Below are 19,087 nucleotides of genomic sequence, written 5' to 3' on the forward strand. Positions count from 1 at the left end.
AAAGAAACAGATAAAAACAAACAAAAGAAGTGGAGAGGCCTAAAGTCAACAACAGCTAGCAAAAAAGCTAGCCAAGCTAACTGCCAGGAACCAGCTACAGCTTCAGGAATCTAACATACCATTTGGAGGAGACTGAGAAGACTCTGACAGAGAGAAAATTATGCTTTAAATGTTTTTGCTAAATAATCAACTATTTGCCAACAAATTCACCATAACAACTTTAAAAAGGTGATAATATGTCATTGTTGTTCCACTGCCCCCAAATTTCCATTAATTAAGCCCAGTTTAACATATAGACATGACATATTGATCTTGTTATCGCATTCTCAGGAACCAAATATGTCTATATCCCTATATTTTGAACTATTCCTTTGAACACCATTATATACAGATTATAATTTAGGCAGCTGTTTCATGCACCTGCAGAAATGTACATCCTTTTCCTTCTTCTCCGAGACATCACTCCTATAAAAAGTATGATTAATTTCTACTGGTAAGTGCACCTGTTTCTCTGCTGTTTGTGTTTGTGTCTCTGTGGCAGGCTAGTTGAGTCAGTGGAAAACTGTTGGAATATACTTAGCCCCATGCTATCAGTATCACTGAGTCATGCATGACAACAAGCTGGACACTCTATGTGGCAAAATTCAGAAGGATGGAAAGAGCTATGAGCCTTCAGTAACGTGAACCCAAGAAGATATTTTAGAAATGGAGAAAAGGGTTTGTGTCATCTCTGACTTGGACGGTAGATCAGATTCCATGTCTCTTGGACGTGAGCTTGGAGAGAAAATAATGATGATATATTTTACCTGTTGTTAGCAGGAAGTGATTGAGAAGAATCCTCGATGTCACACAAACACTGTACACAGGAAGCGAGACACACCACTGCGGTGTACCAAAATATCACTTCCTGTTGCAGCTGTTTGACTGTAAAGTCATCTACACTTTGTCTGAATACTAAATGCTAAATGTTTTTGTGTTTCTCACCATTCATATCCTATCATACAAAGCACTTATATCTGAAAGAATAAGCCCAAAACACACTGTAGTAATAGTGTCAGTGCCTGGGGAAGAACAAGGCCACATGATCAGGATCAGACAGTAGCGTCACCCCTCTGCCTTCAGATCTAACACTGCCTCTTGTCCTCAGTCCCTGATGGCCAATTAAGCAACACAGATAGGCCTATTCCTGAACACTGGCACATGAAGGACATCTGAGCAAGCCTACAATGGAACAGCTTCACCTTGGGAATACACAGGATAAGCTGTGGACAGAAACTAAAGAGCCAGATAAAGTTCATGACACACTGCACCATCAGTATTGCATTAGAGAAAATTCTCATGAATAGACACACACTACCTAACGTGTTTGCGCAAGATGAAAATATTTCATAAGTGATTTCCCAATACTACAGCTTATTACGCAGGTATCTTTGTTTTGGCATGCAACAGTGGGTGTGTTATAACAGTCTCATCAGTGAAGTATTTTAGGGTGGAAAAGAGTAGTATAAATGAATGCAGATCATTGTCATAACATGATATAATAGCAATGATGAAGAACAGAGACAACTAAGCTGACCTAAACAAAAAATGCTACTAACAAAGTATTACAGACATCTGTCTCTATTATAAGCAATAATTGGTCCATAAAATATAGTAATAAATTGTTTATCATTGCTGGAAGGGCTAATTGATTAAAATGATTATTCATAAATTTTCAGCTGAATCATATACAATGATTATATATGTTCTTATCATATTGTTCTACTAATTTCCATTTTACACATATAAAGAGTGGTCTCATATAATACATAAAAGTGGAACACAGTTCATTGCTAAACGTTAGTTTGACTTTACATGTGATTTTGCATACATTAGCCATTTCGTCATACACAGACACGGATAAATTAAAGGAAAAACTTGAGAAATATCCAGATGAGTTTGAGGTTTGGTGAGTATGAAGATGATGTGAATCATATGCTATGGTATTCACTGTCTCCAAATCTCAGTGAAATAGATATCATTCTTCTTTCTGCTTTGCTATTTCACAGTTGTGAACCAGAGATGGGGACTCGAGTTTGAGACTCGGACTCGAGTCCAACTTAAGTCGCACACACAGTGACTTCAGACTCGACTTGAGACTCGAGGTGCGGGTCTTGTGAACAATGTTTCATTTTAGGAAACGTTTGATGAGCTTGCTGTTATTCCCCTCCCTGCCTTACCTATAACCTGCCTACGTAACACGTATCAGCTGCGCGTGGCCACACATGAGAGAGGACAACAAACACCAATAGCTGCTGTGCCATTCATCATAAACTTTGCCTTTAAAACTTCATACAACAAGACCCAAACAAAGAAGCGCTGAACGCAAAATAGGTTAGTAACCTGAAGTTAGTAAACATGTTTAGCTCAGCATTGGCCATCTAACGTTAGCTTGCTTCTTGCTTTAGCTGCTTTTGCAAAACGATTAACGTAATCATTTACGTCCTACTGGCTGCCATCACGGTAATTATTTAATTATATAATTAACGTTGCCTGAAACAGGTTACAGGTTTATTGTTGATCATGTAACGTTACAGTTTTATTTAGTTAACATTACACTGGGTTTCAGAGTCTGCAGTGTGTTTTGACTTACAGTAGGCTAGTTAATTGCACATAGCATTGCATTGCACATTACATGGTTGTGCTCTGTGAAAAACAGGTTACAGCTACAGAATTCGTTATAGCTATGCAGTGTTATAAGCAGCCTGGATTGAACACAGCAGGTGATACAACATTCATTATAACCACAAGTGACTTGAGACTTGACTTAGACTCAAGCTCAAAGATTTGTGAGCATCTCTGAACAGAAGAGTGCACTGTGCTCCTATGGGTTGGCGTCACATAATATGTGGCAGACGCTGTCAAACTAGGAAGCGGAGGGCAAAATAATTCCCTTAGATATTTTTTTAATATTTCTTATTTGATAGGACAGTGGACAGACAAGGAAATGAGGGAGAGAGACAGGGGGCGACACGCAGCAAAGGGCTGCAGGCCGGACTCGAACCTGGGATGCTGCATCAAGGACTCAGCCTTGTACGTGGGACACACTCTACCAACTGAGCTAACCGCGCCCGGAAAAATAGCTCTACTCTTTTTGTCCAGGCATTGTAAGGTTTCCCAGCTGCTACGTCAGTTCACTCTCGAATAATATTTGTCTCAAATGATACACATTACACACCCCTACACAACACCATTGATGGAATATCTTTTGGAAGAATGGTGTTCATCCCTAAGTGCCTTTTATTAAATCAAATGGTAGGCTTTTGATTAATATCTGACACTGCACTGTAACTTTTACTGTCCTGTTTTATCTTGTTGTTTTGCTCTTTTTTTTAAATTATATTTAAATGTCTTTTTATATTTCTCCATGTTGCTTTTATGTGGTTAATATTATGTAAAGCGTCTTGCCTCACCTCCAGTAGTGTTCCACAGACTTATATGACAGTGACCACTGAAGCTGTTCTGGAGGGTTGTGGTGGACCAATACCTTACTAAGTTTATCCTTTTAATTTGTTACCCATCTGTATATCGATATCAGAAAATATCCCTGTTAATATCATAATATTTATCATGCAGTTCTAATTGCTGGTAATAACTGCAATCTAAGTGGGTTAAACCTAAAATGTCATCATTGCCATTTAGAGACCATCCTGATATTTAGGCATTGTGGGAAAAATTAGATTAGATGAAAAATAAATTCTTATTAGAAGTCCTCCGCATCTAAGCTCACCCTGGAGGCCTAGAGGTTTAGGACAGCGACCATATAATCACAAGGTCCCCAGTTCAAGTCTGGATGGGGACCTCTGTTGCGTGTCACCCTTTCTCTCTCTCACCTCTCATTTCCTTTCACTTCTCCACTGATAAAATAAAGGCAAAAATACAAAGAAAAAAGCCCTCCACTGAAATTTAATAATAGAAAAAAAACCTCACTAAGACTCCAGTCTAATAACGCAGAATTATTCCTTATGACAGCCGGCCTCCAACCTATCCTTTATATGTATTGGAAATAATTCCATATTAAAAGCTTGCCCTCTCTCTTGCCCCTGGATTAAATAACACAATGTGATTCCTCATCCAAAGCCTGCAGCCCAAGTTCACAGCCACACAACGGTTCCTTCTGGGTCCATGCAGAAGAAAAGCGTCACTTTGAAGGGGCGGGGATGGGGAGGTCTTCTACTTTCCCTGTTTTCTTCAGGAATGCTCACTTGTCAGCACAGCGTGGCGGCAGGCTGACAGAGCCTCCCCTATTCAGCCATTCATCTGATATACAAAGGCAATTTCACAGGAACCTTACTGCTCCTCGTAGTCTCTCCATCCCTTCCTCTCTGTCTCTCTCACACGATCATTCACACACATGCACCCAGGCTACCATTAGCATACTAATGGACATCCAGGAGAACATGAATGTGAACAAGTGGGAAACTCTGTGGTGAAAAAAAACAAGCGCTGACACTGAAAAAGAAGGCCTGGGAAGGGCAGCGTACCTCTCCATCTGTGGCATTCCGCTGGCAGGCCACCTGAAGCTGCTGTCTGGCCCAAACCCGCTCTGAAACACAGCTCAACCCAAAGGCCCTAATCCATCAGACTGATGCATACCAGGGAAGTCAAACTAAAGAAAATGGAGTGGATGCAGCCTTTCTTTCTGGTGTGGAAAGCCTTTTCAAGCCTGGTTACATTAAGTTGCGTAAAAGCATAGTTTAGTTAATTTTAGAGTTGGGCAATAAAACAATATTGATAATTATCGCAATATAATTTTCCTCAATAACAATATAACAAATGTTCAATATATTGTCAATAAATATTTGATTTAATTCATTAGAATCAAACAAATTAGCACTTACTTTTTATAGTAAGATGTTTATTTTGTTGAGGAAAAGGGATGCAAATAGATTTACTAATAATTTTTTTTGAAAAAAAGTTGTTTTGAATATTCTAGCTCAGATATATAAAGTGATCCATTGTTTGGCATCAAGTGTTTGTCACGTTCTGACCATAAAGTATAGTTTAACCACACAATTAACCATCTGGCCATTCAATTTTCATTCAGGGGCAAGTATTAGCATTTAAACTTTTTTTTATTGTGATAATTATCGACATCGAATTTTTTCACGTTTTTATCGTGAACATTTTTGGCCATATCGCCCAGCCCTAGTTCATTTTTAGGCTTGAAGTTATGTGCCTTTTTGTAATAGTCATGGCTTGATAAGTGGACAAAAATTGCTTTTCCAGAAAGGTTAAAAAGGGTATAAATAGCCTAGCAGTGTCTTGGCTAATCTCAAGAAAAACTGAATATCTGATATTCTTGCTGCGACAGTTTTCCCACTCAATGGTCGCCATCTTGGCTACGTAGCAGAAGGGGAGGGACCACAGACCTACTTTTAAACTTGGAAAATTGATGGCAGAGAAAGCTGTAGTGGTTGCGAATGCACACACAAGCAAGTAAAACTTAATTCGTTTTTTCTGTCAAGTCAAGTTAGCAAACAAGCCGGCAGATATTTTGGTGGTGACAATTGCAGTAAATGGTAACAATAATGATCCAGCGGTTACAATTCGCTATTAAAAAGAAGAAGAAGAAGAAGAAGAAGCGGTCAAATGCTGTGGTAGTCATTTTTACAACGTCTGTGTTTGATTTGAGATACCTGTCAAAATTCACGCACTACGCAATTAAGTACATAGTGTACACAGTGAAGCACTATATGAAGCTAGTTAGCCTAGTTTGCTAGCTTCAACAAACACAATACAAACTTGATGGGTCTTTCCAGAAGTTCAGTGTTGTAAAGGGACAAATGCTTTAATTGGCAGTACATAACCAGCTCGATGTAGGCTTGTTGAAAAAGGTGGAAAAAACCTTTGTAGGTTGCTGCCACCATTGTAATGGCCAAAAATGGTTTTATCCTCTTTTGATAAATGGAAAAATATGCACAATAGCATCTTTATTTCATTTCCATTGTGTTACATTTAAATTAATATATGATGTCAAAAAGCAGCTGGCTACAGAATAACTTTCTAATCTCTACCAGTTTTCCTGGAGTATTTTGGGTCTACTAGCCCTTTAAAAAAAGTTGAGTGGGCTGCCAAAGAGCTCATCACCGGTCGGAAGTGCAGTTGCATAAGAGCATCAATAGTAGGAACATGTATTTATGATGACGCCTGCTTGCCCTTTGCAGTCAGGTTATAAATAGCTCTTTGGGGGGCCCTCGGAGCAGGTGTCTGAGAGCTCATCAGAGTGCTGATGATACATTACATTCAATACATTCAATCTTATCCTGCTCACTACAGTATTAAACAGTCTGAATTATGTAAGGTTCCTCTTAGTTTATTCATGTATTAATTTTTTATATTGAGTGGCATTTTTTTAAAAAAGCACATCAACTCATCAAAATAACACTTGAACTCGGATAGAATTTACTTCAAGCACTTTTAGAAAAATATCTTTTCAACAGGTCTTGAGTTTCATGTCAGTGTGTCAGATAGTTGACCCTATGTAAACATTTGACAGGTTTTCATTAGAGTGGAGGTAAAGTAGTAGGTGTCAAGAGAACATTTTATCTGTATGGCACCACTTTGATTAAATTATTTGATTTAGTCTTTTGTGTGTAATATCCAAGTTAGTAACCATGTAAGTCTGAAAATATCCTATTGTGTGTTACAGCCTGTCTTGAGGCAACTTAAAGATACACTCCCTGATTGTATTACAGCTATCCAGTAGCATTCAAGTTTCAAAACACAGACAGTTAGCTGGTAAGGACTTGGGGCACTATCAGATGCTGTAAAATCAGCGTAGCTTTAAACTTGCATTAACTTAGCTAAACAACAACTTAGTTATTGTTATGGTGAAAGTAAACAATTTCATATTTACACATCCAGCAGACACAGCAAAACATTAGCATTCATTTGGCTACTAGGTGATTGTAAGTCCAATATTCACTCAAAACTTTGCTTTGTTTTGGCCCACTGACTCTTAAGGAAAACATCTGACTCTTTAGCTGCTAGATGCTCCACTATATTCCCTGTTAGCTCAGCTGGTTGCTAACTAGTCTGTCTATTGTTTGGTGCTGTGCAGATAGCTTCTAGTTGGTTCACCATAGCTAGCCTGCTGCGAAAGAAAGAGATGAGAGCGGTGAGAATGTACCAATACAGTAAAGTTATGTACTGTAAAACCAGAAAAGTTGCCTAAACAAAACGCTCCATAGAGCTGACAGGAAACGCAGTCGGGTTACAATCCTCTTTGGGTTCGTCACTACGACTGGCCATTTAACACATAGTCATTTGACCCATATACAGTAAAAATTCAGATTAGAGCAGCTTTAAGGGTACATCTGAACATTAATAAAGCAATGGAGGATGGGTAATTACCCAAACTGCCCATTTACTTTCTTTCAAAATATTATTGGAGTGTGATAAGCATTAGATGCTATTCTGAGACAGCACAGTCTGGTCCAGTCGGCAAGGATGTGCAAACGTTCGGCTGTGCAGCTCAGCACGCACAGACTGGATACCTGATAGGTTCTATCTCAGACACGAGAGAGAGATCGGATTCATATTGGACATACTTTAAAAAGCTTTGAGGAAGCCTTTCAACAGAAGTGTGTGTGTATCTGGTCTTTAGTTGGACCGACCCTACCATATTGCTAAACAAATCAGCTCAGTATCATTAATTAGACCAATGCTTTTGATACAGAAAACTCACTAAAACTTATTCCTATTCAGTAGTCATGTGGGTTGAGTCATTACTGCTGTGTTTAATGTTGCTTGACGTTTTCAACTCCATTGTGGTTTATGTTGCTTTTTTCTTATTATGTAATAACAGTATATGTTTCATTTCATATTCGCATTAATCATGGAACAAAGTGATGAAGGGGACTTTGCACAAATGACATGAAGTGACGTTAACTGCTATAAAAAGATACGCTTCCGTGCCTGTTGCTCATCATCACTGTAAAACTCTGCAGGTCACACAGAGCTGAGCTGTAGGGCTCCTCTCCTACCACTTCCTCCTCCCCCTGTCAAAACGAAACTGCACAAAGGGACTGAAAGTCCACCTGAAACTCTGTCTCGTGTTACATTTCACTTCAGCACTCAGATTCACTCTCAGCATCTGGCCCCCACATACAAACAAGCTGCTGCCCCAACAACACACAGCAGGAACAATATGATGAAGACTTACCACAATAACAGCACAATCTTAAAAAGTGATACTAACAAAAAATAGTTTTTGAGTGGTTGAAGGACATTAAGTTTGGCATCCATCACTATTTTCAAACATTTTATAGATCAAACATTTAATTGATACAATGAGAAAATAACCGTGTGAGGTTCCCTCTGCTGCCACTGTCTTCCCACCACACCAAGAAATCCTAAGTGACATCAGACGCCTTAGAAATGCCATAGTAGTAAGAAAGAGAAAGGAGAGATGCGGCTAAACAAGACTGACTGGTTTGCCGTAATGAGGACAAGTTTTCTGGATTGAGGATATGAGCCTACTCTAGTAAAACCTGAACAACACGTGTAGCATGTTGTTGACTTGTAGCAGTGTTTTTCCACTTTCCTTACCATTTCAGGTCCCTATGGTTCACTTTGTCGTTTAATTCTATACTCATCCAACTAGGGTCATTTTACCTATCTCTAGTAATTTTATGGCTCTTTTTACTCATTTTACTTCTCTATTTCAACATTTTGCATCTCTTTGTAGTTGTTTTGTGTCTCTTTCTAGTCATTTGATTGACTATACAACAACAAATGTCATTTTATCCAAGGGCCCTGGGCCTCTTCTTGGTAGGCTAGTTCAATAATCCATCCATAATACTAATACGCCAACTACATATCACCTTCTGACTCTGTGTGTGTGTGTGTGTGTGTGTGTGCGTGTGTAGGGGGGGGGGTCTAGACATGCAAGCAAGTCAGAAAATAACACATAAACGGAAATGTCTTCAAAGCCAAAGTTCAAATTCGTCCGTTGAAGAAGTCTGATCACACATATCAATTTAGTTCATCAGATAAGCAATAAGCAGGCACATTACTATCAGCTCACACACCCTGACAGAAGAGGAAGTTAGCTTTGCATTCTTACACAGCTGGCTGTTCTTGTCAATGACCAGTCACTGGTTGCATAAGAGTTTTTGGGGGATGTCATGCATTATAGTGATATAATACACTGAAATTTTGTCTGACGTCAAATGTTCTATTTAGTGGATGTTTTGAGATAGATGCAGAAATCTAAAAAACACTTGTAGATGCAAAATACAAATTGTAATATTGTTGCTGTCCTGAGAAAAACATGTATGTTCTTAAACTATTCAGATATGAGCTCTAAAAAAGCAACCCTGTTTTTTTCTTTTCTGGCAATGCATTTCTTCAGATTATGCGGGTTATTTGGCACTCATCCTAGATTTGTCGAGGTTTACGCTTGGCCTTTTTTTCCCCAGTAGGTTTAGACAAATTTGCATTCCCGCTACCACTTGGAGAAGCTAGTTCCACGTAAAGTGCATCCACACTTTATACAATTGAAACGATTAGTCAATTAATCATTTAGATCTATTATCTAGCAAAAATGCCAAACATTCTCTGATTCCAGCGTCTACAATGTGCAGATGTGCTGCTTTTCTCTGTTTTATATCATTGTAAATTGAATATCTTTGAGTTTTTGGCTGTTGGTGGAGAACAGGTTGGAGAAGGTATTATTATATATTAACATCGAAGCGAACTCCAAAAGCACATATTCTGACTTGGTCTGATCAATGAAACGAGGTTCAACAGAATTTGCAAACACTGTTTTATGTTTGTCATCCAACAGAATGCAAATAGCATTGGACCCAGACTTGGCTGAGGAAGAGAGGTGGGCGGGAAGGAACATGCTGCGCTCACACAATGATGCCGTGAGGAAATGAGCTGACAGGAAAGGGAGAAAGAGAGAACGAATGACCATTGACATGTTTGCAGTGGTTGGTGTGCAGGTTGAGTCAAGTTCACTGGGACATGATTAGTGATTCTGGCTCGGGATCAGCTGGCTTGTTCAACTTTCATACAGGGCTACGTTTGTACCTCACAAGCTTTGTCACATGCATGAATGTAGACAGGGGATGAAGAAAGGGATTTATTTACCTAATCAACAGGGAGGAGAATTAGTGTGTAGCCTATGATTCAGTGCGCGCATGTACAGTACATATTGACATTACTGTAATCATGTTATACACCCTGTCTACTGTACTTCAGGCCTATCCCTCTTGATAGCTCACGCTGCCACTCCACAGAATTTACTGAAGCCAACAAGCACACAAGGCAGCAGTGTAAGAAGGAATAGAGCCACAGAGGCCTTATCTACACTTTTTCCAGAAGCACGCCCAGTTCAAACCTGATGTGTTAATGACTTTTTTAATTCAAACGTAACAAACTGATCATGAGGAAAACTTGCAATTTATGATAATCAAAAAACACCATGTCAACAGGAGTTTGTTACATTAAAACGCGATGTGTCAGGGTTAGTTTTGTAGTACTCAAGACCGGTCTTAAGACCACTTTTTGATGGTCTTGATCCCGTCTCGGACTCGACCACATTTGTACTCGGTCTTGTCTCGGTCTCGGACTTTGAGGACTCTGGATTTTATTTCAAGACCAGTCAAGACCATAACTTTGGGAATATTAATGAATTGCTTTTGCATTGTCTGATTTATTTGTTAACATCCTAACTTTGACTGGATGTAAAACATATTGCTTCAAATGCAACCAATAACCCTAATTAAAAATGTTCCCGTTAACGACTGTCACCCCTCTCTGCAATGGTCAGCATGGAAAAGGAGTGTTGAATAAAGATGCGTACGTTGATTTCAGCTCTCAGTGTTTGTATGTGGGTGTTTTAATGGTAATGTGGATCTTTCAGATCCGTTTGAGAAGTACCTATGATCTCGTTCCACATTTTATTGTGTGTCATGTAATGTTAGGAACAGGTCTTGGTCTTGACTCGGTCTCGGTTTGGGTGGTCTTGACTACAACACTAGTCAGGGTTATGCCTGTCCGTACATATCTATTTTTCCAATATTTATATTTGTATGTATGGAGTATTCAGGTTTATACCATTTGAAGATAAATCTCTGTAAAAAAATAAATGTTGCACTACAGATGCTTCAGCTGCAATGTGAATCTATTTGTGAGATTCAAAGTTTGTTTATGACCCTGGAAACAAAAGGTGACAAAGGTGCATTTAGCAGCCACCCATGCGCTTCTGATCATATCACATGAGCTTCGCCAGCAGATGTAAAACTGTCCATTTTTTCCCCATCTGGTGAGGAAGACCATGTGTTATGACTGAATTTCATGGCATTTATTAAGACCGTATTTAATCCTGATTGTTCATGTCATGGTTGATACCTGAACTCAAGATTAATCAATAATGGAAAATCCCTCCTTTTAGACCTCCTATACTCCCCGCTAACAGTTTTGTAGCTAAGATCAGAAATGTTCCTCCATTGATAGTAAGCATCTTTGGACCCATTTGTTTTTCAGTCACAAACCTGACCTATTAGCTCTGCTGCCAAACTGTGTTGTTAAATAAAGCCTGTGTAGAGTACAGCTTGTTAGTCCTCGCCACCATTCTTTCACAGCAGCTCCACAGCTCCCAAATTCAGTCTCAAAAATAAGCTGCATTGCTCCAGATTGAAACTAGAACAACCTTTCTTTCTACATCTCTTTTCCTGCGTCCAGTTCACTTCTCTTGGGGTTCTGTCAAGGTCAAATTTTAAATCCTGTGCTCAAGGAGTGAATGATCAATACTTCCTTCTACTCTACGACTACTGCACACACTGCTGCACTTAAAGCACAAGTCCAGGGCCTTGCTCAAGAGCACTACCGCTACAATCCTGACTCCACCTTAAGGCCCGCCGCACCCTCACAAGTCAGCCAGGAAGGCAGCTTCATCAGTAAAGGAGGTATGCTGAAAAGGAAAAGATATGATGCTGCTAGTGCCATCAATAACCCTCATCCCCAGCCAACACCAACATCACTGCAGTACAATAAACCCACAAAGTTGATGTGAGAAAGTATCAGTGGCCTGTCTGTCAGCTCGCCGCCCACCATCATCCCCCACCACACCAGGGCCGCAGCATCCAGCCCCAGCAGCAGCAGCAGGACTCACCCAGTGTTTTGACTGCGATCTGCCGCGTCAAAGGCGGCGGCAGGTTGATGCAGACCAGATCCACGTCCTGATGCAGCAGCACGTCGTCGATCCGGTTGGTGTAAAAAGGTACGTTCATCTCCTTGGCCAGCTCTTCCGCCTCCTCCTGCGTCCGGCCCCACAGCGCTTTGACGGCGAAGCCCTCATTCTTCAGCAGCGGAATGATCACCCTGGCCGTCAGGCTGGTGCCGAACACGCCGACCCCCGGAAGCATGGCGCGGGTTTACTGGCTGATCTGGTTCACTCTGTTTTCAGTTTGTTTTTACAGCTTCGGATGAAGCCAGACCTGAACGGGAGGGAAGCGGCGACCTGGACCGTCAGGTTGGCCATCCACCTGCAGCCAAACACCCGCCGTGCTGCATTTTCCCGTCGCTCCGGCTCTGCGATCAGGCATGTAATGTCGTTACTCCAACGGGAAACTTGACCAGAACGGATGGAAAGTCGAACAAGGCGTTAAAAATAGAAATTCAAATGCACCATTCCGGTCTTTACCTCGGCCACGTCTGACAGCGATCAGCGCACTGACTGCGCCAATAAGTGAACGGCATGTCACCTCCTTCCTAGGTTTGTTAGTCCTCTTCCAAATGGACCCTCCCTTCAGACCAAGCGAGACGGAATACCTGAGAGCCAAAAAGGTGTGTTATCTCACGGCATGTTTACAGGAACACCGCCGTCTCCTTCTGCCCGCTCCCCGGAGGATCCCGCAGCAGCAGCACTCTGCGAGCTTGCTGTTGCAGCTCAGACCTGCCCTGTCAAGTCAGCGACAATAACACGGCGACAGGAAGCACTACTAATTTAAAAAAAACAAGCTTTAGTGACGAGCATAATACTTTCCACCATTGTAGCCGATGACTGGAGTAGGAAAGGGTAGGCTACAAAGATCCTTTACTTGCACGTCTAATTCTTCCTATGATTATTTTGTTAATTATGTCATGAGTAGTAGTAGTACTAATGACAGTAGGCTACACATTTATTTTAATGCAACCACCATTTCCGGTCTTTACTGTCTATCTTTGCGTCACTTGACACCGCGCTTTCCTCCCCAGTTTAACCCTTCCGCTCCAGGGCAGAATTAGGCAACCTAATGCACCGAAAGAGCTATGCTGTGCGGTGGAGTGATTCTAAAACATACAAAAAAAAGGACATATAAGCTCGTGTCACAGTACAACAGTCATTATTCAAATTTCAGTTCAACATCCATGATAACATTTACTGTAATATTCCTATGATGTGCCAGGTGGCGTTAGTGCACTTGATGCACTTTGTTCATTATGTCTTCATTCATGTGCTTTAATATTCACAACTACAATAAGAAAATATTTTCTTCTACAATGCTAAGGGAAAGCGATACGTGTTATTTCAGATTAACAGTTGTTCCAGAAGTCCCGAAAAAATATTTCTGAATGAAAACATCACATTTTTCCCATTTTCAATGCATCTGTTATCAGTCCTCTGTATGTTGTCTTCTTTTTATCCTGGTTGTTGAATGTTGCCTGTAATTCTGTCACACACCCCTCATCCAGAATCTGTATCGCTCCCCGGCATTCACTTCAGCCTGCTAACGCTCCACCAAGCTCTACTGCCAAGCTTTACTCACTCAGCTGCATGGGGAACTGAACCCCTAACCCTACGGTATACTGCATCCTTTAACACAGCCCGACAGACAGAAACTGTCACCGGGAGAGACATCATCTTTTAAGGTTTACGATATGATAGAGTTGAGCTACTTTGCATTCTGCAGCAGGGTTTAGAAGCCTTTGAAGAGAAGAGAGGATTTGAATATCATCATGGCCACTATGTGCTGAGGTCTTCCACACATCATCTTTCTTTGGGTTTAATAGAGCGGACACCTCGCACACTGTGCTCAGGTAGGTCCAGTATGTATTGACCTGAAATTACTGCACAGAAAACATATTTTGAATGTTTGCATGTCTAATAATAAAAACAAAACATGTCTGCATTTGCTGCACTTGAAAAAATAAAGTTACTAATTCTGGTTGCATTTTTCTGGTTAAGAAAATTAAAGATCTTAATAAAGATTGTTGTTAAAGTGGTCATGTAAGCTGATTTTCAAGTTCATCATTTTATTTAGATGTTGTAGGAGAACAGGTTCACATGGTTTAATTTTCAAAAAACACCACATTTAGAACAAAAACACATTGTTGCAGCTCCTCTTTTCAGCCTGTGTTTTGAACGCTCCGTTTTAGCTCTGGAGTGATGCATCTCACTTTCACAAGATCTTTGTTGGGAGTTGCAAATGGCAGTACCTAGTTAAGTTACCAACTTTATGTCCACTGACTGCCTGGAGGGAAGCTAATGTTCATTAGGGAGGGCTGGGGTGAGGGGAGGCAGTGGGCAGATGTTTTGTCACTGGGTGCTTCTCAAGTCTCTTTTTGTCGTTTCCTCGCTCCTTGCTTGAACCGGAAGTTGTTCCACACCACCATCTTGCAGACCGTCATACACCACTGCATCCTTCACCGATTGACACACTCCCTTATTGAGTAGCAATCAGTCCAATCAGTAGTATGGTGATTGGACGCTGTAGCTGATTGGACTGATCTGATACATCAGGACAGATGACATTAATATTGTAAAAGTATATCACTGCAAAATCTTTTATTTGATTTGTTTTATGATTCACTGTCTTGTTAAAATCTAAGTTCATAATAGGTCTGAACAACAAAAGCCTCACATACAACTTTCTTAATTTATTAGAAAGTTTAGTTTTCGTTCTTTTATTTCTCCCATCAACTTTTATTATGGAGAAAAAAGTCAGAGAGAGTCGGAGAGTCTGTCAGCAAGAAACAAATTTTACATAACTTACATTTCTATTCAGTCACATGTGGAGCTGGTCATTCCTGTGATTAGTCCAAATTGACGACAATAAAAGATAGTAAACACGTAGCCTAAGGAGTCAGACAAGTCACTAAACTGCACTAAAGTCTCTAATGAAGAAAGCAAAGGAAAATAAAGCCTGCACATCCAGCACATCTCACCGACTTCATCTGACGAAAGCAGCTCCACGAGTAAAATCAGCTGATGAAAGAATGAATCAAAGCTGCTACGCTACAGAAAATCATTGGATTGACGTAATGGAACGCAGGGGTCGACTTGCGAGTGATGTGACTTGCAAATAAACTGTAGTCTTTGCAGTAGGCTAGTGACACCACAATCATATTCTGGGTTAGGCCTATTCAATCACAAATTCACAATCAGAATCAATAAATCTAAATGCAGATATTATAAGCATTGTGCCAGTAGAAATGATCCTGTGCCTCTAAGCAGGACATACAGTAGCCTATAATTAGCCTATTCATGTGCAGGTGTTTGTTAAACAGGTAACAGAGAATCATGCTGCTTTGCATTGATAACTGTGAGACTTTATTAGTACCAACACGGTGCACGTGTGTGCAGACACAAATTCCATCAAAAGTCTCTACAGCTGTTAAAGCCGACTGACTGTGACTGACTGTGAACAGCTGTCGCCGTCATCAGAAATGGACGTTGCTTCACATGACGCTTCAGAGGAAAGGACATCTCTTGTCTCTAAAAACATATTTCCTCGTTTTTTCTCTCCTGGCTTGGTTTCCTTGAGTCTCTCCAGATGAAGGGTGTTCCCTTCTTGTGTCATGAGTTCTATCTCACTTAGGCTCCGCCCTCTACTGGACCCTGTGGTTAATACTCCCTCCAATCACACACACTGTGCCCACTGAAATTCACAAATCGCTGGTACCGATGTGTGTGTTCACGCTTTATAAACAGTGGTGTGCTCACTGCCTCAACATCCTTTTCTCTTTAGCATATGGTGATCACTCACAGATCTACACCTCCAGCTCCTGGCCCCCCTGCTCAATTGTGGCTAGGAGCTGTTAATAAAACAAGCGGTGTCTGTCATTCTAGATCCCAACAGACACAAGGGTCTTTACTCCAAGTACTTCCATGGTCCCCGAAAATACTGGAGGCTTCACACCCATCCTGGATCTGGTTCCACATGTTAACCATCAGGAGGTTGCTGGAACTGGTGCAGCCAGGTGACTGCTTCACCACCATCGACCTGAAAGAAGCGTACTTTCTTGTCGAGTTGGTGCTTAAACAGAACTGCGTTTTGCCTTTCAGGGGACGGCCTCCGAGTACCCCACCTTTGTTCCTAAGAACATCTGGAGCTCATTCAGGTCAAGAACACTCCACGTGTGGTGTCAATGGCACTATTTAGTGGGGTGAGTGTTGAGGAGATCTGTACAGCGGTATCTTGGTCTATGCCTTGCTAATTTGTTTGGTTTTACCTCTGGGATGTTTTGTGGCTCCTCGCTTGCGAGTGCAACTCATGTGGCATCCGTTTTGAGGGACTCCAGATGTTCTTAGGAACAAAGGTTTGAATATGTCAGACCTTGTTTATGATTTGGCAGTGAGTGCACCGCTACTTATACAGCACACATGTATGGGTAGCTTTGTCCAATTGGTTGGTAATGTTCATGCATGAAAATTGCAGTGGGTGATTGCGTGTGTGTGACTGGAGGAGAGAATCACCCATTGAGTCCAATAGAGGGCTCTGCCTGTACTAATAGAACTAGGGTTACTAGGGAAGCAACATGAGAAAGCACATTTGTCAAGTTTCGAGAGACATCAGGTTGCACTGTCAACATCCAGCCTCTCTTATCGATTTAACCAACAATGCACAGAGCAAATAAAAGAGAAAAAGATAGTAATTTGGACTGGAAGTGCACAGAAAGTGCACAGAAAGTGGTGAAAGGCAATCACAGGCTACAGGAGGTCAAAGCTCAGTCAAGGACAAAGCTCAAGGGTTTGCTTGTCAGAGACCTTTTGGCAGAATGTGTCCATTTCCCTGCTACAGTATAATCAAAGAAACCAGCAGCAGAAACCTTTTTAAACACTGGATTATATGGTAACAGGAATCAGGTGCAGGGTGTTGATCAAGTATTAGCTTTTAAAGAAATAAATCAATACTTATTATCTGTATTATACATAATGACTGCATATTCAATAACATTGATAATAATGGCAGCGTGTAAAGGCCAGCTGATGTAACTTGTAAAGGATGAACTTTAAATTCTGTAAACATAAACAGCATCATGTTCTAACACTGTCTCTGGTTTGCTCTCCCTCTTCTTCTCTGTCACGGTCACGCTCTAATTAAATCAGATGTTGGTATGGTTTGTTTGTTTGAAACAGAGCACATGACCAGTTGGGGTCAGGCCTGTCAGTGCTGGATAGCTGATTGTCCAGTTAGATAAAAGGGAGGGGCATACGGGGCAGTAGGAGGCTGACACCACCCACAGTACATGGGCAGGATGATCACCTGACAGCCCTTGCAAAGAGAGAGGAGTGATGTGGATGGACTAGTACAGGTTTGTAAACAGATCGCTTTGTTAACGTGTATTTGGAACAATATATTTGAAGGTCATCTGATATAAAACAGACAAATCTCTGTACCAGTCACTGCCACCAAGCTGCAGCATGAAGCCAATTTCAAGAGAAGGCAAGGCTGCCCTCTAGTGGACAAATGTTATTCCAACAATGTTAAACACTGTCCAGAATACTTTCTCAAACTGTGTTCCTGAAAGTTTGTTTAGTTCAACAGGAGCTTCAGTCTGCAAATCACTAAAACTATAATGAGGATCTACTGCAGTGTTTTCAACCTTTTTTTAATTTTATTTGTGACCCTTTTTAATATAAAGTCCTTGTGGCCTCTCGTCATAGGTTGCATGTGCATTGTGAACAGTTCAACTGAAGAGTAATTTGCCTTCTCAAATTGTTTCATATTAAAAGTAAAATACAGTGTGTCACAAGAAAGATTAGGAAAAAAATCCTATTTAATAAACCTCTTCTCAATCATCTCACAAACCATTGGGGTTTTGATCCCCAGGTTGGGAACTTCTGCTGTATGCAAAAACCTTGCCATAGAAGGTACAGAGGGAAAAGGACATTCCTTGGATAGATTCTATACTAATCTTAAAAATCTGCAAGTCCGTTTAAAATGTTTTCAAATTCATGAGGAAGTGATTCGAGTAATATTTAAGTATTAATAGAAGAATAATTACCTTATGAATTGGCCAGTGTCTTGGCCAGACACCAGTGCACACCCAATACCATGGTTCATGCTGGACGTCCCTATGGACTGAGCTATAGCCACCCCTTACTAAAGTGGAATAAATACTACCCTGCCCCAAGTTTGCTTTAAAGGGGCTATATCTAGTTTTCTGTAGCCACTAGCAGTAGGGTTTCAAATTGCAACCACTACCTTACCAAGCATGTGTTCGTGCGCATACTCAAACTCATGAGCGAGGGGATTCCAACACAGAGGCGTGAATCTCAGTTGCTACACTCACAGACTCAGAGGCTTGTTCCCGGTGAGTCTGTGAGGGCTATTCAAACATTCGGGCCCTTCATTGCATCAGCCATGAAGAAAGTAAAAAAGGTCAACTAAAAAATCTTCAGCTTCACACAACATGCTGGAAACTCAGGTAAACTCCCACTGCAATGTTACAGTAATATGTTTATCAGCTTGACGTTGAACTGGGTTCTTTCTCTGTGGTGTTGTTTTGCACAGTTATGTTGCATTATTGTAAATTATGTGGGTCACGTTAGTTACAGCGACTGAGACGGTGGATAAGCTGTGTACCTGAATATCAGTAAAATGACAATAAATCTAAATTGAACGTTACAAAGCAAATAATGGCAGATCCATGATAACGTAGCTGGCTGTCCCTGCCTCGCGTCACTGTAGGCTAGTATAAACAAATCGCTCCACATTTGCTTTGTACCGTTACATCATTTCTTACAAGCTACAATCAACACTTTGACATAATACCAGTACATAGGATAGTAATATGGATCATGTTAGCTGGTGAAGTAATGTGGCAA

At 40.8% G+C, this 19,087-nt stretch overlaps 1 protein-coding gene across 2 annotated transcripts; it reads right to left on the reverse strand.

Annotated features, from left to right (window-relative positions):
• Window positions 1–11,864: 11,864 nt before the first annotated feature.
• Window positions 11,865–13,018, reverse strand: LOC123978750 (glucose-fructose oxidoreductase domain-containing protein 1-like). 2 transcript variants are annotated; one of them, XM_046062208.1, is made up of 3 exons: window positions 12,698–13,018; window positions 12,167–12,585; window positions 11,865–11,965 (listed from the first exon to the last, which is right to left on the reverse strand). In XM_046062208.1, exons 2-3 carry the CDS (start codon window positions 12,417–12,419, stop codon window positions 11,949–11,951), a joined length of 270 nt encoding a protein of 89 aa, XP_045918164.1. In that variant the 5' UTR covers window positions 12,420–12,585; window positions 12,698–13,018; the 3' UTR covers window positions 11,865–11,948. The 2 variants fall into 2 exon arrangements, with proteins under 2 accessions (XP_045918164.1, XP_045918157.1); XM_046062201.1 differs by having other exon boundaries at window positions 12,167–13,018.
• Window positions 13,019–19,087: the final 6,069 nt, after the last annotated feature.

This window comes from Micropterus dolomieu, linkage group LG01 (genome assembly GCF_021292245.1).
Source record: "Micropterus dolomieu isolate WLL.071019.BEF.003 ecotype Adirondacks linkage group LG01, ASM2129224v1, whole genome shotgun sequence".
Classification (NCBI taxonomy): domain Eukaryota; kingdom Metazoa; phylum Chordata; class Actinopteri; order Centrarchiformes; family Centrarchidae; genus Micropterus; species Micropterus dolomieu.

Bases quoted from the DNA above. Each gene is read 5' to 3' on its own strand.
- LOC123978750 (XM_046062208.1), bottom strand. From the start codon at position 12,419: ATGCTTCCGGGGGTCGGCGTGTTCGGCACCAGCCTGACGGCCAGGGTG.